Source organism: Falco peregrinus, chromosome 1, assembly GCF_023634155.1.
Source record: "Falco peregrinus isolate bFalPer1 chromosome 1, bFalPer1.pri, whole genome shotgun sequence".
NCBI lineage: Eukaryota > Metazoa > Chordata > Aves > Falconiformes > Falconidae > Falco > Falco peregrinus.
This window is the reverse complement of record NC_073721.1, coordinates 35,531,650-35,555,509: the sequence shown is the minus strand read 5'-3', so window position 1 is coordinate 35,555,509 and position 23,860 is coordinate 35,531,650. Positions and strand designations below refer to the sequence as shown.

Below are 23,860 nucleotides of genomic sequence, written 5' to 3'. Positions count from 1 at the left end.
GAAAGATAGAATCTGTTTAGTATTTTGCTTTTCTACCTTATTACTTTCAAATAATCTCTCCAGCAAAGTTGTTTTTTTTAATGATTTCTTTTGTGTTTTCCTTTACACCCCCACCCCCAACTTCCTCCACCAGCTCGCTGACTTTAGTCAGGATATCAGGAGTTACTGCTACTTTAAAGCTGCTACAAAAATTACTGTCTAGAGTGATGCCTTGCAAAATGCAGGCCAGTGCAGCGTGGCTGGTACCCTTCCTTCCAGCCACTGCTTGAATTGCTGTTTGAACAGGCTGAAAATGCATTTAGTCCTGTGTTATTTCATAAACATATTAACTAGGCACTGGAGGGGCTGGTTTCAACTAGAAAAATGCAATTCCGAATCACTGAATTGCAAAATGGTTAGTAACAGTTTTTAGCAAATTAGCATGCTTCATTATGCTCATATTGTAGAATGATTTCAGTGTCTGCCTGGTTAGTTCATACACAAAAAAAATCCTGAGGCCAGGGTGTTTTTTGCTGACACCAAATGGCGCTTCCTGAATTATGCCTGACTGATACCACATTTTCATGTCTCTGACTGTGTACTTATCTATTTCCAATTATGAGCCCTTGTTATCTAGTTACTCGGGTAAATTATTGTCACTCTGTTGCATCCAAGGGCAACTTTCTTTCTTTATAACCTTTAACAGGAAGAAATTCTTATGCATGTCTTGTTATTAATTCTCTTCTGTAATATAAAACCCATACTGAATGATCTGCGTTCTTATTGAGGTTGATGTGTTAATTGTGACCCTGCTAGCCGTGTTCCTGGCTGATGTAAGTGGTGCAGCTTCATTTTTACCTCCATTACTTCACGTAAACTGAGGATTTAGCCCTGATTCTTGATTTCATGACCAGTTGGTAAGAAGACCATCCTAGCATTCACTTGCTAGTCTGTGAAAGCATATCGGGAATCGGCTTTGTACCTGATGAGATCTTGCATTGGATCATACATGGGCAGACCTGTGGAAGTGGATTAGTATCTATTCATGCCAAACTTATACATGCTTGGCTGGATAAAAGGACGAGAGAGGAAGGGTTGAAGATTTTTTGAACTGAGGAAGTGGATACAGAGGCTCTATGATTTCTGTTCTTCACATGTTGATTCTGTTGAAGGGTAGGTGCTGGCACCTACTGGGTACCAGGTTGCTGTAAGTCAGATTGTATTTCCATGTTCTCACAACTGTCTCTGTGGGTATTCAGTTTGTGCTGGCTTTTCCAGTAAACAACAGAGAAGATGTAGTTCACCAAATATTAACAACATTCCCTGTGTAGTTTGGCGTATGGCCTAGTTCAGTCTTGTAGAGAGGTTTAGTTCTCTGTTGTGTTTTCTTCATACTTTTGATAAAGCATGTTACTGATACCCCCTTAAGGTTTTGACCAAGAGGACTGTTTTTATGCTTGCAGTAGCTCCAATCTTGCCTTCTCTTCCATTGGCATATCCCAAGAGCTATGAGCCTCCAAAGCAGCCTTTAGTCTTAACTTTTTCTTTTGTTGCAAATGGAACGGCTTTAGATGGGGTTATTCTTGAAGAGCATGCAAAACATTACCTGCATGTTAATTTAAAGGTGTTCTGTGTCCGGAACACTGTCTCTCCAGTGCTGTGTGTGTTTGCAGTCTAAATGTTTACTCCTAGTGAGAATCAAGAAAATATTGAATAATGGGATTTGGGTCCTGACACTGTCTCAGTGTTATAGTTGTTAATGAAACATAGTCTTGATCTGAACTCATGACTTTGGAACTTTTAACCCCAGGTGACCTGGGAAAGTCTCCAAGTTTGTTGCTTTTGGAGCACATGACAAGATTATGCAATCACACGTTGGCAGGGGGAGGGTTGGGGAGTTTTGTTTTCTTTTTGCTTCAGTTTACTTAGTTTTAAATTTAGTTCTGCTTGACAGTTTGCTTTTGGAGTCAGGCATTTGGGGTTTTGTTTTGATTAAGTCAATGTGTTACCTTGTACAAGCCACAGAAGGCATTTTATAAACATACGTAGTAGTATGTGTTAAAAAAAATTACTCCTCTAGTTAAAGTACTGAATTATAGAACAGTTCTCTGTTGAGAGACTCTTAAGGTGACCTTGGGGAAGGAATTTGATCTCTCCTTGTGTTAATCTGTAAAATGAGGGTAAGAACATTCCTCTTGTCTGCCTTGATTATTTGAATAGAGGTCTTTGGAGCAGAGTTTCTTTTACTTTGTTTCACAGCTGTGGCAAGGAAATCTTAGCCTTGGAATGTAACTACTTCCACTTGTACAAAAAAAAATTAAAAAAATATTCCAGTGTTATGTGACTCTTCTATAAACAGCTTATTACTTTCGTAAGACAAAACTACTGTAAAGGAATTAAGTTTTTATTGACAAATTTATGGTGTTGGGTTTTGTGTACTTTCTCTTATTTGTTGTTAATATTAGGTTTCAAATTGCATTTCTAGTGTGCAGCATTGATATCGAGAGAAACAAAAATAACGAAGGAGATGCCAGCTCAGGCACTGCATTTTTGTTGGAGAGTTTATTTTTTTTTTAAATAGCAGTGCTCATAGTTCATATGAGGGTACGAATATTCATATCCAAAGACTCAAGCAAGCACAGTGTGCAGTCCTGCCATGCCTGATGGCTTCCCGTTTCTCAGCAGTGAAATTCCATACATTCCTTGCATCCTAGCTGCACTCCAAAGCCAGCCCTCTGAAGATACGATGGCAGCTATTTTATGTTGAGAAATGGGAGAACTTCTGCTGTTGATCTCACTGGAGGGGAGGGCTTAGTGGTTTTAGTCATTAAATTTGAGACCGCAGAGTTCACGGAGTCAGGCAGCAGCAGAGGCAGTTAAGCTGTTCCTCCATCTGAAACAGTGAGTACTGTGGGTCAACCCCCCCCAGTTTTAAGTAGGGGAGGTTCAATCAATTTGATGTATTGGCAATTAATAAACTTTTAATTACTGATTCAGGTGTTGAAAATAAAAGCAAGCAAACACACACTTGGAGAAACACACTCCACCTTCTCTCTGGACACTTCTTCCCCTTTCTGGTCTCCAGGCCACATGCCACACATTATACTCGACCTTTGTTGAGGTGATGGTGATGCAGGAGTCTGGGGTCAGTGCATTGTTGTTCCTTTCATTTTATTGCTTCTTTTTTCTTACTCAGTTATTTCGTCATGGGTTTCTCTGCTGGCCCCGGTCCTTTTAGAGTCATACCTGCTCCTGAGTCTTCTCTTTGTCCCTGCTTGGAACAGCTAGTTTGCCTCAGCATTTCTCCTGCCCTGCTGACCCTCCTGGCCTGGCATCATTTTTGTTTCTGTCTTACCCATGCTCTGGTGTCTCACCTGCCCTGGCATAGTCTCCTGTGTCTCCTCTGTTTTTCAGCACCCCTGGTGTTCTGGCATATCTGTATTGCGTCTCCTGTGTGTGTCTCTTTCTTTCAGTGTTTACTGCCCATTTCTATGTATATTTTTTTTGCACAGGTGCTATGTGTTTCTATGGTTCTGTTTTGATGTGCAATGGGTCTATTTTGTCCTTTGCTGAGCTGGTTGGAATGAGCTATGACCAGCACAATGCAGTCCATGTTCACCTCCTACACAAGTCACCGCTGCAGCACCCTTGCTACCAAAGCCCTGCTGATCAAGTTGAATACAAGCGAGCAGACCTGCAAATTATGTAGTTGATTTTCCTGGGCAAAAATTCAAAAGGCAAGCCTTTTAAAGATAGGGTCTTGGCATAGTGAAATTGTGCATGTTTAAAATACATTAAGCTAGGACAAAGAAATTTTTTTCCAGAGGGGAGGTAGAAAGCTTGGTAGGAAAGAACGTGCAAGCCAGGACGATAATTTGGCCTCTGCTGTAGGAGAGTCAGTTCTCGTTGTGGAAAAATTAATGCATACCCGGGGAAAAGACCAAGTTCCACCAATCGAAATATGCTGTGCCCTTTGGGTGGGAGAAGCCAGAGAACAGGATTTCATTGTTTCTGGGGGCAATCCATAACTAATTTAGAAAGGATTATTTATAACAAAGTTGGTTTTCCACCTAGAGAATAGTCAGTATCCCCAAACGGATGATTAATCCTTGCCTTCGTTGAACCTGGATAGCTTTCAGGCTCACTAGGGATCTGGCTGAGGAGAACACTTGGGCATTGTCTTAAGCCTGTTCTGTTCAGCAGAGTATCTTGTTGAGTCTAATTGAATCACTTGGATTTAAAGCTAAGTAAGTGCTTCAGTGTTGTCTCAAAGTTAGACCCTTTTTTGGAGGCTTTGTAATGTTTTTGCAGCAAAATTATGTATTTTATTAATGGCAGTCATTTCACATTGTATGTTAGCTGCATTGCTATGTAAGAGGCAACAAAGAGAGAAATAATAGTGGCTTTTATGTGGGCTTATCATATAGTGCTATAAACCCAGAAATTATAGATGTCTCGCGTAGCTCAGTCGTGTAGGTTGTCTGTTATTATGTTCCACACAGACTGGAAAACAGAAGCAGGAGTCTCCTCCAAGGTGCAAAGTAAGAAGTACGTACTAAAATAAGGGTCAAACCAAGTAATGCCAGCTGTTGGGAAGTGAAATGTTTTTTATGCTATATGTGAGCCTAATAGGCAAGGTTCTGTAAACAGTGTCAATGGGATAGCTCCCTAATTCCCAGTGTTGTTAGCACCAGTTCGATATCACAGATGTTAGGATAATCTACATGGCAGTATTTTGGAACTTTGTGTTCAGCATCTAGTACAGAAGCAGCATCTTAAAATGATATCAAATTAAAGAAGTGATCCAAATGTAAATTCAGCCTTGCAGAAGAGTGCAGGTTATCTTTTATTGCTTCTGGGTCAAACAAGAGTCAATACGTGGCTTGTTTGTTCAAAGAAGCAGTTGCATTTGTGGTTGGTATTTTTTCTCTAAAGGCACCTCAAAACAGGATTTGAGGATCTACTTGCTATCCAGCACTTGAAGTGCTAGCCAGACGGACAGGCTATATTCAGGAGTACTGTATTGGTCAGTGCATTCTCCATGATAGTCCCTTTACCATACAGTGTTAAAAGTTCATAGACTTCCAGAGCACACCATTATTTATTGCTGAGATAATATACCTCAAGGAATTGACTTCTACACTGCAAGTGCTCGTAAGGTCTAGGTGCCAACAAGAGCAGTTAACCACAGGGCAGGGCCTTAGATAGTCTGGTTTATCAGCTGTGTACGTGGCAAACTATCCCGGGAGTCAGGAGCCACATGGAGAGTTCTGTTGCTCATGAGTATGGCTGTCTAGTTTAGCTTGAGGCTGTCAGTTCTTAGAAATGCCAGAAGTGAGGGCAGTACTGAATGCTGGGTATTTATAAGATAGGTCCTTGGTTGAAGGAGAGAGTCTAAGTGTGGGGGATAGAGCTTCCATGGTTTAAAAGCAATGGCTGAGGACAGCTCTCTGTGAGGGTCTTGTGCAAAACCCTTGGTGAGATTGCTGGTAGTAACTGAGGGGAGATTTTACTGCAGAATCTGTTTCAAAAGATCTTTATGACACACCTGTTTCTGTGCAGGCTTTCCCTTAGTTTTCATACACACATCAAACTGCAGTGATGGTACGTCATTATGAAGATACCAAAAGGTACTTGGGAGACCGCTGTCTTAAGTAGGCCAGTGGTCCTCTTCAGATAATCTTAGGGTAAACAATGGGAGAATTAGCTTTTAAAATTAGCATTTTTATATTGATTTATCTCAAAAGGGAATTTAATTCCTTTTACTGTATGGAATGTTTCTGGCAGCCTCAAAAAAGGAAGCATAGGGGAACTCAGCTGGAGTTTGTTGCTGCTGACTGAAATCCCCACACAGGTTGCTGTTAAGGTAGTGAAGAGGCCTGTTTGACATTTGAGTGTTGTTATGGGTAACCACCATTCATCAATAAGCCAGAATTTCCATGCTGTCTGGAAAAATCAATTGCTTTTTCTGCTAACTTCAGCGACTTGCTTTCATACAGCCTTGAGGATCCTTGAGGATTTGCAATGAATAATGTGACACTTATTTTATTCATTGGTTTGAGTAAGATTTTGATGTGGACGTGACATCAAGTGATGTGTATGAGCTGGTTGCTCAGAGTACTCTTAGGAGCCCCTGTCCTATGTTAGGAAAAAAACCAAACCAACCCCCAAAATACTCTCTTGGAATAATGACTGGATCTTCATGTGTGTGGTGGGTGCATTGAAGGCATAACTCAAAATTATTTTACCACTTACAAGGCTGATAAACAGTTCCTACATGTTACAGGCTTGTAGATGTTGGGTGTGAAATGTACACTTAGCATGGTCCTCCGACCCTTCAGAAGGAGTTTTGAAGGGTGAATTGATTATCTTGAAATACTCTCCCTTAGTAAGTCAGTTGTGTAAGTAATTAAGAGAGATCTTTTGTGGGAGTGATGAAGATTAATAAGGGTGTTCTCAGAACATTAGATAAAGCAGTCTGGGTTCACTATCTTTTTATCACCCAATTTGTATCATGATCTGTTTCGTGAAAAATTACTCTGTACTAATGTAGAAGTATGGCAGACTAAATTCACTCCATGCCTCTTCCCTTTGATTTGCTAACCACTAATCAGTAATCCATCTGTTAACAATCGTGTTGAGTAATGCAGTTTTTGATTCAAAGACTGGCTTTGCTTAGTCCCATTTGTTTCAACATCATCTGTTTCACAGCATGTCTTAGCTTGCTGCATACTTCATTGCAAGATGAGTGACTTTTTGTTACTGAAAATAGCTTTAAAACTGCCTCTTGCTTTTCCTGTTCGAGTTTAAAACTACTCCTGATCATACTCAGTTGACAAGCTGTTCATGACTCTTCTTTGAAAGGTTTATAATTTCTTAAATGGTAATTGTCATATAAGTTATGTCCTGTAACAAATATAAATGGAATAGTTTTGTCAAGTCATTTTGTTTCTGCAGTATAGATGATGCTATAGAATGTGCCTTTGTTCACCTACCAAGTGACCAAAGGCAAGCATGTGTGGACAGACATGGTGGAAGTTGTTCCTCAGCAAATGAAATCTAGTACTGCTGCTGTTTTAGACAAACTCTTCTGAATAGGCTCTGATACTTTTGTGTGGAGAACAGCATCAGTAATACTGCTACAGTTTAACTGAACCATAGAGCTGAGTTAGCAATTAGGTACGTTTGTACAGGAGAAACTGAGAAATTGCTCAGGCTCACAGTGGGTTTGAAGCAAGAGTAGAATATCATCCCAGAGTGCCTAGGAAGTCAGGCATAAGTGCCTGCTGAAAATCGGTGAGATTTATGCTTTGTCACAGAGAAACTGAAAATTGCACACTAAAGCTATAGAATATCAGAATCTGTGGTATGATCATCAGAGCGTCTGGATAAGGTTATAACACTAAGTAAATGCTACCAAATTTTCTCTCAATCACTATTGAAAGCATGGCAAACTGCATCCATCAAGCACATTTATTTTAATCACAGAACAAACACAGATTTATTGTAGCACACAGAGTTTCTATGTATGTTGTAGAAGGTGATCACTTTTCAGAGAGGGTCAAGCACATGCTGGTGTTAAATATTTTGCTTAATACTGAGCCTTTCATGTGCATAAATCTTGGTAGGTCTGTGAGGCCTTAAGCCCTGATCTTGCAGGCTGTTCTGTGGGGAATTAATTGCAGCATCAAAGCTCTAGATAACAGATAAGGGATGGGAAGAAAAAGGGAAAATACAGAGAAAATAAGCATGTTTGCAGTTGTGTTCTGAAACTATGAAACAAATATGATTTTTTTCCCTGCTGTATTTTAAAGCTCATTATTTCCTAGTCTTTTTGCATGTTTGTATGTATGTGGCACAAAGCTTTTTATTTTTGTGTGTAAGTAACGTAGGAGTCTTCTCACTTTTGATTTCAAGTTACAGTAGTTAGTATTTTGAGTTATTACCTGGCATATGTGTCTCTAAATTTTTTTATGTAATTCTCTTAGCTGTATCAGCTCAATCCATGTGTTATGCATGCTTACAAATATTTAGAAAAGTATTTAAGTACTGGCTTTCTTACTTAAAAATAATATGTTTCATCTTTTCTTTTTGGAATTTGATTTCTGCTATTGAAATCTTTGCATCCTATTTTCATGCAGATTAAGTTTGATATCTTTACTTACAGTGTTTTCTAAAATGTTTTTCTTATGAACTATCCTAACCTATCATGCTAGTTTAACTAGTTAAACCTGTTAAAGTCTTTGTAGCTTACTTTTGCTTTTAAAGAATCTGTTTCTCAGGGTAGCAGTGTACCTCATTTCTAGGCTGGACATGTGCCTCTGTTTAGTGTTTTTTGAAACTTTCAGTTGCTACAGTACCTGCCAAGGGGTGTGGGGGCTGGTGTGGAGAGAATTGATATAGATCTTGTAGTCACCCCCACATCTGGCCATGAGATGCTGTTCTGAGGGCAGATACTTCTAGTGTACTGAAAAACTGAGGCTGAGAAGCATATGTTATGGTGATAGTTGAATAGGATACATGAGAAAAATATCAGGTTTTCTTAGGTCTTCTCTTTGTTAAATAAGTAAAGAACAAGACCAGAGACAGAGGAGTAGGGGATTACCAGTACTTCTTTCTGAATCTAAACCAGAAAGACATGGGCTATGCTATCCACCTTTACATGACTTTCTCACATAATCCAGCCGTCTTTCCTGTGCTGCCCTACTTGCCAAACTCTAACTTTCATCGCACCAACACCCCAAAACCCCCGAATCTGAGTTAACGTGGGGGAGAGCTGCTGGTGCTTTGCCCTGTCAGTGTGAATGCATTGACCAGCTAGTATGCTCTCACATACGAGTCTTCTCACAATCTATGACCATCAGTAGGGCACTGCCTGTTACAGTGCTGGAAGAGATACTGTCCCCCTGTGTTCTGATTGCTACTGTGGTCCTGTTTGCATCTGCTGTTTTCAGCAGCAGGCTAATTGTATGGGCAAAATAACAATGCTTTTATGAAAAATACCAGAAAACATGTAAAAAAATTATGGCAAGTAACTACAAGCATAAAAATTTTTTTCTGCCTTTTTTAAAAAATAGCTACTCTGGTTATATGTAGATAGAGAAAATAGTTTTAAGACACATTAGCACACTGTAGGAGTAATGCACATAAATTTACAGGAAGAGAGTTTTAAAATAATTCTTCAGATATGATTTGAATGGCAATACTATGAGCAAGCTACAGTCTAGGATTTTGGCTTAGGCTTTTTCATACATGTGTAGGCATGCAGTTCACCAGTAGTATCTCTTCATGGGAGTACCCCCTTCCGGGATATCCTGGCATTCCTGAAGATCCCTGTCTGATACCTGTGGCTAGTGACTGCAGTGGCTTCTTATCTGTCCCTTACAGCTGGGAGGTTCGATTTCAGTCTTAGTCGCTGTTTGGTCACCTTAGCTGATAGGATTCTTACAGATTTAAGATTCAAGAACTGAGTCTGCAGATAAGCAAAACGACACTGTTTTTCATCCCTTCTTTTTGATAGGTATTTCAGTAAGTCCTCAAGGCTTCACTGTGCTGGGCTTTCATGAAAGAGGAATTCCTCAGAGAGTCTACAGGCTATGGACAGACAGGCTTTACAAACCCGAAGATATAGATATTTACCTCTGTGAGAAACACAAAGGACGGGGCAAAATTACTACTCCTGTCTTCACAAAGAGAATGCAGAGAAGTGATAAGCCAGATCTGGTTCTTGAACTTGATTCTCTGGTGTCTCTCTCACAACTTTCATCCCAGAACAGCTTTTTTTGTAGCTCGTTTTGCTGTGCCCAGTGCCTACCTGTCCCAAGCAAGTGACTGCCCAGCTGGAGTAACAGTACAGCTGTTTAATAGCAGCTGAGATTGAGGGAATTTTTATTTTGAAACCTTCAAGTTTTGAACTTCAAATCCTGTAAATGTAAGAAATGATGGCCTCCAAAGCCTTATCAGGTACTAAAGAGAGGGCAGAGAACACTGCTGCCTGTAGAAAGATATGGTTGCATTTACTGCCTTGGTAATCTCTAGCACAGTCATCTTGCCTTCATTCCTGAAAGCAGAAAGGAATGAGGAAATTTAAAACAGGCTAGCAAAAAACTATGCAATAGTTTCACACCATTAAATCTTTGCTATATTTTTCATTCTTAATAGTTCAGTCTTCAGCCAAGAAAACACAACAGCCAATTGAAAGTTGGCATTTCAGAGCATCCTGTTTGTATTAGGCCACTCTTAAGGTATAAAGGACATGGCTGTGAAATCCTGAGAGTCCCCTTGCCCACGTTGCGATGAGCACAGCATGTTCTTAGCGCTCTGCAAAAAAAGCCCATAGGTTGTGGAGCTAAAAATAGAAATTGTATATCCTAGCATAAAGTTTGAAGTTACACCTGCTACAACATGGTTAGAGTTGACTGAGCATAACTCCAGTTTTATTTGTGGAGGTAGACATGCAAAGGTGAAAACGACAGAAATTAACTTTTAAGAGAACAATAGCCCATATCCTCCTCCTGTTTAAATTTAGAGGAAGCTGCTTTTTACTTCTGTTTAGAGCAGAACTGAACCCAGCATGTTTTGCTGTGACCTCTGCTTTGCAGCATACACATAGCAAGGCATTTCCCAGAAGCTTCTGTCTGACTTCCAATAAAAAGCTGAAGTATTTTCTGGGTTGCAGCAGAGACATGGAGTCTTGCCAGCAAGAATCTGCAGCTAAGAGTCATTTAGCTTGAGTCTTTGGTTTCCTAACAGTTCTGTGTTCAGGGAGAAAATCATCAATAAAGGAAGCTGCAGTGTTTATTTCCATTGTTTTCTTTTACTCAGCAACTGTTACTTTTCAGGTAGTTGCTGTAATTTCCATTTCAGCAGGGTTTGGTACGAGTACCGAGGTCCTTTTTCTGGCTGACACAGCAAAATATATAATTGCTATTAAAACTTTGTACAATGATCTGCTCTATATAAAGCACTACTGACAGGACAGTTTTAAACTTTCCACAGCAAATTAATACCTTCATTTTGCTCAGAAAGTGCCATTGATTTCTCATAATAACATAAAGTTGTTACTTGTCTTTTCCATCTTTTTCTTTTTAATGGTTTCTTTGCAGATCTGGGAATATTTTGAGATGTTTTGATAAAATACACTAACGAGCATGCTCAAGCTGGTAGAGTTGCTTTGAATTTACATCAATATAATGCAGTTGCTAAATGTAATGAAATCAACATTGCATGATTCACAAGGGAGTGTAGGGAATGACAGAAATTGCGGTGTATGTCTAATAGAGTGATGTTAGCACAAAGCAATACTCTAGTGACAAAGATGGTCTTCCTCGTAGAAGAAGCTGCTGTTGATTTTTTATTCTTTTCTTTTTTTGCCCTCTGAATTAAACAATGTAATCCAGACTTGCTAGTTATCCTAGTCAGTGTACGTGTTACTCTGGGTAAACTGGGTATTTAATGGGACATTGATTTGTCTTCTTGGAAGCCCAAATGAGCTTAAGAAAAATGTTAATTATTCATTAGTTATTCATTTAAGCTGGTCTTACAAGCAAGAGTGGAAATCTCAACATAACTTGTCTTGAAAAGTTCTTCTGTGTATATCTCTGACCAGAGATTTTTTTTGTTAATAAAGAAAAAAAAAAAGGTCTTCAGGCAATGCCCAGCAGCATTGGAAGTTAAAACTGTTATAAAGCAACCTGAAAATTCGGAAAAATTTTATTGATGATCTCTTGCAATTAGTCTCTGTAAAATTGTGAAGACTATGACAGCTTAGACTTCTCTAGGTACTTTAGCTTTCATAGTTAATCTTGAAAAATGCTGAAGGAATAAAAATAAGACTAAATAGTAAAAAAATTGTTGCATCTGTTTGAGCTGTGTGCCTGCTTCCAGCATCTGTTTGTCCCAGTGTAGACGCTGCACAAGTTTCACCAGAGCCAGTTAAAAAACTGGTTTAGTTAGTAGCCTAGGTACTTTGGATCTAGTTTCAAACAAATGTCATTCCATCCATTGTTTTAGTAGGTGTTTGCACCTTGCCGATGTGGGCTAGACCAATAGATAAATTGCGTTTAATCTTACACAAAAGGATTGATGCACCTTGTTAGGCTGGTTGGGTTATACTGATAGAAAATCACATCTTGACTTAATCTGACATATGTGTAGACAAGAATCTGTTCACATCAGTGTACTGGAAATGGTAAATACTTGACTTGTGTTTATGTTACATTTCCCATGCAGCAAGTATGCGCCTTATGATAGGAAGAAAACTGAACCCCAGTACTGAACTAAGAATGTATTTCTCTGATAGCATCTCTCAGAAAGCTGTTAATTAATGTTTTTTTAATTTATTTTAATTTGGAAGATAGTTGCAGCGTTAATATATTTGGATTTGACACTTCATTAAAGGCAACACAGCTGTTCAAGTCAGTGTTTGTCCACTCATGCACTTTCCAATAAATGCTGCTTCCAGAAATATGGCAGATGTGGTATATGTGACAATCAGAACTGACTTATGTCTTGGGTGCTTAGGCGACTCTTTCCATCCCAGTGACTGGGAACCTTGTCATCTGTATTTATTCTCACAGTAGGGTGAGGCTGACAGTGCTGATAAAACCTGGTTTACAGTCAGGGACAGTTAAAACACAGAGAAACTAAAACATTCAGATAACCTAATTTTAAACTGATAGGTTACAGGCTCAATCTGAACTTAAGTGTCTGATTTTAGAGTTAAGGGCATGCCATCATGCCATCCAAAGAGCCTAGATATCTGCTGTGGAGCAGGGGTTGGAATCTAGGTTATCCAGATCCTAAACTGTTGTCACTAATTGTACTGGCTGGAGTCTGATAAAGAGTTGCCTTATTGCACCATTGCTGCTAGTGCATGATGCCTGAGTGTATGTCCTCGAGCATGCCGTTGATGTGGAGAGGGCTGGTGCAGGCAGAGTCCAAAATATTTACTGTCTCAAGATATGAAATCCCTGTCAGGAGGTGAACCTAGCTTCTAGCTCAGTTTTCAGACCTAGAGCAGCTCACAATTTACATGTCTAGGCCAGCTGGACTTCAGTCAGAAACATTTAAATAAGGTGCTTATAAAGGTATTTCTCTTTCTTTCTTTACTTCTGTGTTCTGTCCTTACTTTATAGTTCTAAAGGGTCACCTCTGCCACTGAGAAGCCTTGTGGTTGTTGCATGTATCTAGAGGAAAAAGCTTACAAGCAATTCTTTGCAGGAGAGCAAAAGTCAATTACTTAGTCTTGACCTACAGTGCCAAACTGAGGCCAGTAAGACAAGCACCTTCATTAGCTTCACTTAAAGAGATCAATCTGGAAACAGCAACTAGCAGTATTTGTATTCATTTACATGGCTGTAAAGGCAAAACTGGAAAGAAGTTGTATCACTGGACCAGTCTTAAAAACATTTATTTACTGTCTAGTAAAGGGCAAAACCCATATATTTCACATCTATACCAGATCTGGATTCTGGCATGCAGAATACGTTAGGGTCTCCTCCACATGTGAGTTTGAGAAAGCAGAATGTGGAAGGTACAGATTTCACACTGCAGCATGTAAATCCTAGGGAGCATTTGCCCAAATCCTTGATCCAGTTCCTCATTTGAGCAATTTTGAAAGTCTGTTCTGTTACCTTTTCTTCAGTTGGCATCAGGCCCATCTCAGGCTGTCTGGATCTGAGAAGGAATTTTCCTTGTAATAATTTAATTTACTAGCGCTTGTCTCTGTTTGTTTCTGATTTTCTTTCTCATTGCATAAACTATGTGTTTCCTTGGCTACAAGTTAATAGTTAATAGTCTTGTTTGGAAGAATAACTTCCACTCCAGAAATACTATTGCATTGCAGACAGTAAGATGAGGTTCACTCAAGGCAAGGCATTCACTGGGCTTTTATTTAAATAGAGCTGCTAACTGAAATACTGGGTTTTGTCAGCTGCATGCTGTTTGCCAGTATGGGCTGAATAACTGCTTAAGGGAAATAGTTGAAATGAGGTTACCAGAGGAGGAGGTATTTAAAACTTTGAGTAGAAGAATTACCTTGAAAACTGAGGTGGGGGGGGTGAAGAACAAAACAGCAGCTGCCATGCCAGCTTGGCGGGACTTAGAGCAGAAATTATTGCTTGGAATATGTGTTATCCTCTATTCCTGGTGCTGTTGCTCCCCTGATCACAATTTGGGCTTTTTTATTATTAATCTTGAATTTATATAATGCAGAATGATAGCAGCATTTCTTCACAAAGGCATTTATAAAGGAGGGTAATATAGAAGGGACTTCATCAAGCAATGGGGCTTTTTCGCTAGAAATTCATTGAAGAAGAGGAGGAAATTGGTGCAGTAAATAAGAGCAAGGCATCTGTTGCATTGCTACATAAACAGTAACTGAAAAAAAACCTAGAATCCTGGCTGGGGAGATGTTAGGAATTGATCAGGAAAGGAAAAGAGCTCCACAAAACACTGAGATAAAATAATGAAGATGATTTCCAATGACAGTGTGATGTAGGTCTATCAGCACTCAGTCCTTTGCAGGACAGGAAAGACAGGACAGGAATGGTATAAAGCCAGAGGCATGGGTAGAGAGGTGAGTTTTCTCTGAAATGTTCTGATGAGCATCACTATTTTGAGAACAATATTACAAGGAGGGCAACTTTCTACTGATAGAATGGCATGTGGGAGGGACATCTGAAGGAATATCGTTTTGTTTGGGAACATTCTGGGAAATGCTTTCTACTTCAAACAGTACAGTTGATACTCAGTCTTGCTCTAGCTTACACCCGTGCATTTCTGTTGGGGCCCCAAGCTGCCACAAGACACAGCTGAAGAGAAAGTTAAACATTTTTTTACAGAAGCCAAATGTGAAACAATAAAACTTTTATTGCAACAGTGAAATACATAGTAAAGCTGACACAAAGCTTTCCTGTTCCTATCCAAGCTCTGCTCGGGGCTGTGGAATAGCTGATCAATTACCAGTACCTGGAATTTTGTCTCTGTGACTATATTGCAGATGCTTTGGTCATTTCTGTCTGCTCATGTTTCTTATTTGCATGCAGAAAGTTGTTTCTGCTAGAATTAATGGGAGTAGAAACAAGTAACATTGGCTTCTTTTCAGATGTGCTTTCCCTGTGTTAGGTATGTGCTGTGTCAAAATGGAGATGTTTGTAGTTTATGTTTAATATAGTAATTTGCATGCGAAGTCAGGCTGCCTGGTTCATCTGGTTTCCTAAAACATGATTTGGAATTGCTTTCCTTTCAATCTTTTTGCTTGGATTGTATTCTTTCTTGGATTAAAATAGCCTGGTTCTTGTTGACTTGTGTGTTCATTGAATGGTTTGCACACACTCATGCTCTCGGAAAGAAAAACTTAGGCATTCTGAAACACTTTGTGGCACTGAAACTGGGGAGAGAGTTTTTCCTCATCTTTCCATGGCAGCCTCAGTGGAAAGCAGTAGCAGTTGATGTGAGTGGCTTAAACTACTGATTTTTGAAAAGGCTATATTTTTTTTTTAAAAAAAAGGTGCCTTTTTACATGAGTGTAAACTGTGAACAAATACATTGTATCATGATGAAAAGCATGTGAGAACAGAGATTTAGGCACAGGAGGAAACATTCTTTGTGTTTGGGTTTAAATCATACTTTTTTGTTTTACAGTGGCCCATCCTCAGGAGCCCCACCACCCCTCTGAAAAGCCGGTCATCCACTGCCATAAATGTGGTGAGCCATGTAAAGGTGAAGTACTCCGTGTTCAGGCCAGACACTTTCACATCAAATGCTTCACCTGCAAAGGTAAGACCTTGATATTCATCTGTTAGAAATCAGTCATTTTGAGCAAATGTAATGTACCTTGAACCAGTGATGAGAGGTCGCGCTTCCTGCCATCGGCCAGTTACAGGATGTTCTCCTTGTTCAATATCTGAGGGATTTGTGGTTGGGGAGGGGAAAGAACAGGGGTGAAACGGCTGACTTGCACATGTACAAGCAGCAAGGTGATTGGTACCACACAGAAAAAAATAAATATGCAAACATTTATAATTTAATTGTATGAGACATTTGATTTTATTGGGAGGGGATAAATTGCCTCTACTTAAAAGACTCAAAATAGCACATTCTGCTCTGAATACGTAAGTGTTCATTCTTTTTCTTTTCAACTGTTCTCTGGGTGCAAGCTACACAATAGATAATTATACCTGAAAAAGATTTTTAAAAAGTCTTTGTTCTTTTTAATATTATTTCCAATGTTATTTTCTTCATACAACTCTATGTAGACAGTCAGTTTCCTATATTCCCAAATAGCGAATTAGTCCTAATTAGAATCTTGCTGCTTTGGTGAATTTTTTTTCTGTTTATTTGGGAAACAATGGAACAACACTAAACATCCAAGATGAAGAGCTTTATGGAGAGTCACAAAACATAGGAAAAAGAAAGTATAGCCCTAGCATCTACCCAGAAATCCAGTGTAAATACTTGACTTGGTTTCAGATGTTGTGTTGTATATATTTCCTGTTGTTTCCACATACGGGGTGAGTGTATGTTTAGATTGTGTAGTGTGATGGAGTGAAAAGGAATATAGTGTAAGTATTCTTAAGAAAATTCTGTCTTTTTATAGTTTTTGTTTTAAGTGCTTTTTCAAGGATTTGGATAAATCTAGATTTTTTTTTTTTTAACTGTTAATAGCAACTGTAGAGGAATTATAGAATGAAGGCAGGTTAATTAACATTAATAATATACAGCTGTGGGCTGGCTTCAGGTTGGTGGGTTGGCTGACATGGATAATGTACGGTTGGTTCCTGCTAAGTACTTAAATAGCTCTAAGAAGAATAGGAGAGGAGTACCAGATGAAGAGAGACCTGAAAGGAGGAGAGGGACATCCCCCCCCCCCCCCCCCCCCCCCCCCCGATGTAGGAGAGACTAGAAGGGGGCCTGGGTGAGGAGAGGCTGGCTGGAAGAGGAGCCCAGAGAAGGAAGACCTGGGATGCAGCAGAGGCAAGAAGCAGCGTGGACTGGCCTGAAGAGGATGAAGAAAAAGCACGGACAGTAGATGAACTTTGGAAACCTTCTGGAGGATTGGTGGCTGTGCCAGGGCAAGGGAACTACTTATTGAAGTTAACCTGGTATGGGATGGTAAAAGCCCTGCTGCAGCTGGCTAGTTTTGATAGTGCTGTGACAAGCAACCATTGCCTTTCATTGCAGTTGATAATGAAAAATAAGCTCCTTCTAACTAATTACTGAAAGTAAGTACCTGCATTCAAAAAAAACCCAACCCACCAGAAAGCCCTTCTGATGGATACTCCATGGGAGGGAAGCATGCAGGGCGGTCATTGAGGGATGTGCTCTGGGGTGAGGGGGAGCCTTAGCCACGCGCTGGAGAAGAGGTGCTGTCAGTGAGCGAGCAGTGCAGAGGATCGTTGCAAAAGGGGCAGGAGCAGGAGACAAGGTTTATCTATAGCAGCTGTGCTGACACCTCAGAAAAAGCTGAGCTTTTAAGCTGAGTGGCCAAAAAAAATTTGTTTGCATTTCTTGTGATTGGATTTTGCCTAAGTTCAAGAAATAGCAGTGCGTGCACTCTTGTGCACACTGTATATGTGTGTGTATCTATACATACTTGTGTGTATAATTATATGCACATATACGTGCACATGCTTGCTGGGGCCCTCCATTTTTCTGGGCCTCTAGTCTGTGAGGCTGGGCCTCCTCTTTCTCTGTGAAATAATTCTCCTCTTTCTCCTCCACCTCTCACAGGGTCTCCGTTCTCTGGGCCTCCCCTCCCACATGCTGGGATTCTCGGGGCATCCCGCTCTTTTGGGCTTCTGCTCCCTGTATGCCTCCCCGACTCCTGAGGTCTCCACCTCCATGGGACTTTATCCTCTGAGCCTCCAACTGCTTCAGGCCTCCCTCCTTTTGGGGCTCCCATTCGCTTGGTCTCCCTGACTCACTGGGCCTCCCTCTCCATGGGCTGGGATTTTCTGGGGCTCCCACTTTTATGGAGGCCTCCCCATTTTTTTGGTGCCTCATTCTCTTGGGAGCTCCACTTGTGAGCATCCCACTCGCTCCTGGCCTTGTTGACTCCCTTGTCCTCAGCCTCGAAGAGCTTTAAGTCTCTGAGCCTCCCAGTTTTTTGGGAGGCCTCCAACAATTTTGGGCCACCCCGACAAGACTCCTCTGTGTTGAGCCTCCCACCTTTTTATTGGCTCCCTGTGGTTTCAGGCATCCTACTCTTTTGGGGCTCTGCTTACCCCTCCCCAACCCCTGGGCCTCGCACACACACTCATGGGTCTCCCACTGTGAGTCTCCCCTCCCACTGGGGCTCTCCCTCTGTGGGCTGCTGTTCCCTGCGCCTTTTGGCCTGGGCCTCAGAACTGCATGGACCTGCATGAGCCTCTCCCAGTCTCTGCCCCTCACTGGGCCTCCACTCTGAGCCTTGTCTGCAAATACGAGTATCTCTGTATTTCTATATATATATATTGCTCTACATATCTGTATTTGTATTTGCCTAAAAGCTGTTGGGAAGCTGCGTGGCAGGCAGCTGGGTTCATGGCAGAGCTTTGCCTCCTGTCAGCAACTGTTCTGCAAAGGGGTTCTAAGGCTTTGGGTTGTGGAGCTGCTTTGGGAATGGGGAGAGCCCTGCCCTGTCCTCAGGGCACGGAGCTGAGGGGCTGCCAGCAACTCCAGCTCATGCCACTGAGCCCTCTGTGACCACATCAAGGACTCGCTGTGGTGGGGTTTTTTTGTTTTTGTGGGTTTTTTTTGTTTTAATTAAAAAGAGGTTTAGCAAAGCATTAAATAACTGTAAAACTAATCTTTGTGAAATCATCACCTTTGAAGGTGGGTGTTCTGAAGCAGGAGGCAATCCTGACTCCATACGGTTTCTATTTAATGGACAACACAGGGTTGGCTGAACTAAGTAACCATGGTGATGAAAGGTGGTAATACGGAGAAGTATACAGGCCCATGAGGAACAGGGGAAGGGTTGCTTCTGTAGGACCAGTGTCTGCTGCATTAAGTCTTAGCACAGCATAGGATAGATACAATGAAAGGGCTTCAGGCTTGAGGTTAACATGGCAGAGCTGGTGGGGAGCGTTAGAAAAGGTGCTGGAGTAAATCAGAGTGACTGAGTAACTGAAGCAGAGTAGCAGAATCTATACTACAGTCTCTTACTTTAAACCTAAGTTATCTTTTCTGAAAGTCCCTATGTAGCACGTATACTGCACATTCAGACTTTGAAAAGTGCCTTGAGCCCAGTCCCTGACTTTCAGTTATATTTTTCGTGTTCCAAATGTGGATGGAATAGTATGGTATAATGGTATAATTCTGTTGTTTTCTAAATAAATGGGATATAACAAAAATTAGAAAAATCACTTATTTGTGTACTGAAAAATGAATGACTAGAATCTAAGAAATTGTGTGTTTGCACTACCTGTGATTTTTAGTTAAATACAGCTTGACAGCTCAAAAAATACTTAACTTTCTCCTGGATATTGATGTTTTTCATCTGTGTCAAAATGGAGTGGTATCAGCCCATCATGGAAGGCAGAGCAGGGCACTATCTGCACTATTTCTGAAATGCTTGGGGAAATGCATATGTCTTTCTGTATTATAGTTGCAGTATTTCAAACAGAATTTGATATATAATCCCTAAGCAGTTCAAAACCAGCAACAAGTTATTTCTTTCTGCCCATAGTGAGTAGTGGTTTCAATTTAAGGAAGATGCTGGATTAGGCTATTTCCAGCAGCAGACCAGCTGAGACACTTTGAGTCGTGAAGGAGAATTCAGGCCAGGCAGCAAACAGAATGCCTAGGACCTCCCGATAAAGCAGGGGGGCAGGTGAAACAGGGCTCTTGAGTTCTGCTGGATACAGGTTCATCTTGCTTTTTTGGGGGGTCTAATTTCTTTTTTCACTTTTTAGTTATACACTGCTTTTGTGACTATTCTGTTGCAAGGCTTGTTTACTAGGATACTTCTCCCTGCCCCCCCCCCCCCCCCCCCCCCCAACACAGGCAATATCTGAACTCATTGTGGCTTCCATTTATGAAGATATTTCCAAGATGATGACAGTTTACTATTCAGTGATATTATTGACCTCATGACTGCTTGCATCATGAAGATCACTAGAGAAAGGAGACCTATAGAAATATATCTTTTTGGTGGAAATGAAGCTATGATTTTTATTATTAGTTTGTTAGGGAAACTTTGAGCTTGTGGAAGGTGACTGGTTGCATGTGTTTGCTTAATTGTTTAGGAGGGAGAGAGATGACAGCGTGGCTTCTGCCTGTTTGTAGTATCTATAAATCCCAGTTTGAACTGAGAGGGCCAGTGCTGAATCTTCTCTTGCTGTTCATTCAGTCTGTGCCTTATTAGTTGGGTTTGCCAGCAAGGGAGTGTCATCTTTTCTGTGTTCATTTGTCTTGCACTGGGAGAAAGGAAAGCGGTGTATATGGGAGCTTGCTCCAAGTCCTGTTTTGAATCTTATACCTGGGCTGCAGAGCTTCTTTATTGTTGGCCTCTCATATTTAAGTGAATGCAGTTTTTGTTTAAAACATACAGTTATTTAGTTAAATTGCATGTTGTCTGACCATATGGTTCATACAAGTGGGACACAGCTGTTCAAGTGGTTTTTTTCCTCTTAATCTAATGGGGTTTTAATTTGACATGACTGTGACTCTACAGGAGGTGGAGTTAGACCCCCTCAGTTTATACAGTATGTTGTTAGCTAGAGGAAACAGCTGATACTGGTACCAGAACGTATCAGCTGCATCTACAGGTGGCTTGGTTGGCTTTCTCCTTTCTGTATACTAAAGTTTGCTCGAGACTTCAACTTGTACATCTACAGTGTGAAAGACTTAAACAAGCTCATTCTTGCCTGACTATCATACCTGCTGAAAACATTTTAAGCTTTTACCCATAGACTTAGTCTGGTAGTCTGGTGAAGATGTGGAAAAGATCCATTTCCTCATAAAGCTGTCACACTAGTTAATAGTTAATATAGTTGTATAATAGCAGTATGTATAATAATATAGCATGTATAATAATGAAAGGCCCCATTCAGTGTGAACCTGTTCTAACTTTGCTCTGTATGAGATTCCTTTCTTTGGTTTTTTTATTGCTGTCCATGCTCTCAGCTTTGTGTTTACATCATGCTGTTAAGTGTATTTGATATGATCATAATCCTGCTTCCCTAGGTTATGTCAGAAATGCATAGGCACTCCATGATTGCTTGGCATGTGTGTCAATGGTGCTGTTGCACTGCAGGAACACGGTGACTTAAGCGTCCAAGCTGCATCAGCCAGCTTAGGACATGCTTGTGTGTCATGTAATACGATCAGTCATCTTCCCCTGTAGTTTGGTGCTCTGTCCATCTCTGGAATCTTTCTCAGAACAGGATAACTGCTTTCTGACAAAGATGGCAAGTAAAACCTCCACTGATTGACGTGTTTCTGTACCCTCACGATAAGTTGCAGCTATCTGTTACTCCCTGCCTGTTAAGAAGCAAATGTATACAGCTGCTTTGTCCTATGCCTGGCAAGGCTGGCTAGTTCTATTTGTGACTCCAGATAAGAGCTGATTAAAAACCAAAGAGGTGAAAATGATGTGGCCTGTCCCAGAGAAGGTGAGCTCTGTCTGGCCTCCTGATAGGCAAAGAATCTCAGGCAGTCAGCAGCTGACTGGGAGCTGCAGTTAACAGGGGAAAGATGGAAAGAGGAGGGATAAGAGGCACTGAGGGAGTGAAGCTCCAGCAGCACTGTTTAGAGCAGCTGTCTTGGGCTGGTTTATAACAAAGTCATTTACCTTGCTAAGGCGTGACACTTGCGTGTTACAAGTTTCATTGCATTCTGTATTACCTCCTGTTGTAATACCTAAGTCTTAATTTCTGTCTTAGCAGGAGTACACTACTCTTACCATACCAAATTGTTATTGGTTACCAGGCAATGGAAGCAGCAGGCTGAGAGGAGAGGGGGTTAGAGGAGTACGCTGGAGGGAGAACAGGCTGAGATGGAGACCTCATTGGTTTACTTTTTGTCTTTAATAAGCATTAACATTAACAAGAATTCATTAGTAGCTTATAAAGAAATAAAAAGTTTTTCTTGTAAGCCTCTATGTACATGAGTAACTTATCTGGGAAAATGAAGATTGCAGTGTCTGTTATGTATGCAAATGTATGCGGGATCAGGCCCTGAATTATGATGTGCATGAGCAGAGGTTTTAAAATCTCTATTTAAATTGTGATCTGATACAAATGATAATTTCCCATCATTTTCAGTTGATTAAAGTTCGTTTTACCCTGCTGCATGTACTAGGAGAGGAAACTTTGAGGCTAGCAAAATTGCTGTAATAAGATTTTATTATTAAGCCTGTGAATCATCTTCTGGGTTAGAGGGAAATGCTGGTTTCAATGCAGTGTATTGCTTAACAGAACAAGCTTTGAGTTTCATAGTAACAATGTAAAAGTTTACATAGCTTGATTTTGGTACATGTAGAGATTGGTTGCATTATTTTAAGACGGTAAAGTAGTATTTGTAGTAGGAGTATTTCAAAGATTCAATGTCCCTGTTCTTGATGTTGAATATAAATTGGAAAATGTAGTTAGCATCCTTATGGTAGCCTAAACTAAAATAAAAAAAAATCTCATAAATAACAGTCCTACCATGAGAATATGGATGGTGTCCTAAAGTTTTCTAGTCCTCACTATGTGGTATAAATGTCTGTAATTTTATTAGGCTATGTCAGGTGGAAATGTTTTACTGTGTATGAATGTTTTACATGCTATAGTGATACCAGATACCAAAAGGCAATTACCAGCTAATAGTCTTGCTAATTATAAGGCAAAGCCAAGTATTGGCATACAGGAAACATTCCACAAACCTGGAGTATCCCACAGAGAATAAATGTTTAACTTACATTAAAACATTGTTATAAATCAGCATAAAGCAGTTTCTTAATTGTGCAACAAATGTGCTAGTTTTCCTCTTTTGAGTTCGATGCCTTTCAAGCTTGTTTAGGAACGCCCCCATCTATAGGTATTTCCAGAATCCTCTGTGATATGTTTAGGTTCCAGGCACAAGTCTGTTTCTTTTATGCGGTAACTTTTGTGAGGCTACATTAACTGTAGTTCAGTGAGCTTGACATGGAAGGGGGAGGGTTCCTAAGTTTAGATTTTGAGATGCTCGCTAATCTTTGACTTTGAACTGGATCTTCCTCCCTTGAAGGACTGGGCAGAAGTTAGGGTCATGTAAGCAGACACTGTATCAACAGGCTGGAATGTGTTTTAAATCACTAGTTCTTTGACCTTTGATCTGTCATCAGATTCCTTCGATGGTGGCAGGAGGAGGCTGTTAACTGGCTGCTGGGTAGTTAGTGCTATTAATAGTTTGGTGTCAGTGGATGTAAAGTTTAAATATGAGGACATTCTTGTAGTAGATATCCAGTGTAGTGTTTGAAAAGACCTCTGCATTTCCACAAATATTTCTGAAACAAAGATGGATCTGTGGACACGGTAACATAACTGGTGGATAGAATGTGCTCCTTTCTGAGCATCTGGAAATTATACAAGGTCCCTTGAAGCTCTGGATCACTGAACCAAAGAGCCTTCTTTATCTAAAAGCTCTCCAGGCTTATAATTCTCTTTCAGTACACGATGGTTCTGCTTGCCAGCTTGTGAACTCCCTTTTCAGCTTGGTTATTGAAACAGCCCTTAACATCATCAAGTCTTTTGATTTTTCTCAGGTGTTTGTATTTTCATTTTTTTCCTAAACCTGAGTGTCTCAGCTTTCATTTAAAGAAAAGGGCATTTCTAGTCATTAAAATGTAAAACATTGAAAAAATATGAGCCTGAAAAGCTCTAACAGCAGAATACAAATAAAAAGGACAGAAGTGTTACAGTATCCTGGTTTG

General features: G+C 40.4%; 1 protein-coding gene across 2 annotated transcripts in view; it reads left to right on the top strand.

The window, feature by feature from the left end:
- The window catches only part of ABLIM1 (actin binding LIM protein 1), a 143,586-nt gene that overhangs the window by 16,420 nt on the left and 103,306 nt on the right, over positions 1 to 23,860 (top strand). For both annotated transcript variants that reach the window (XM_027789243.2, XM_055797763.1), the window contains exon 2: positions 15,625 to 15,759. In XM_027789243.2, coding sequence (XP_027645044.1) covers positions 15,625 to 15,759 — 135 coding nt within the window. The remainder of the gene's footprint in view (positions 1 to 15,624; positions 15,760 to 23,860) is intronic.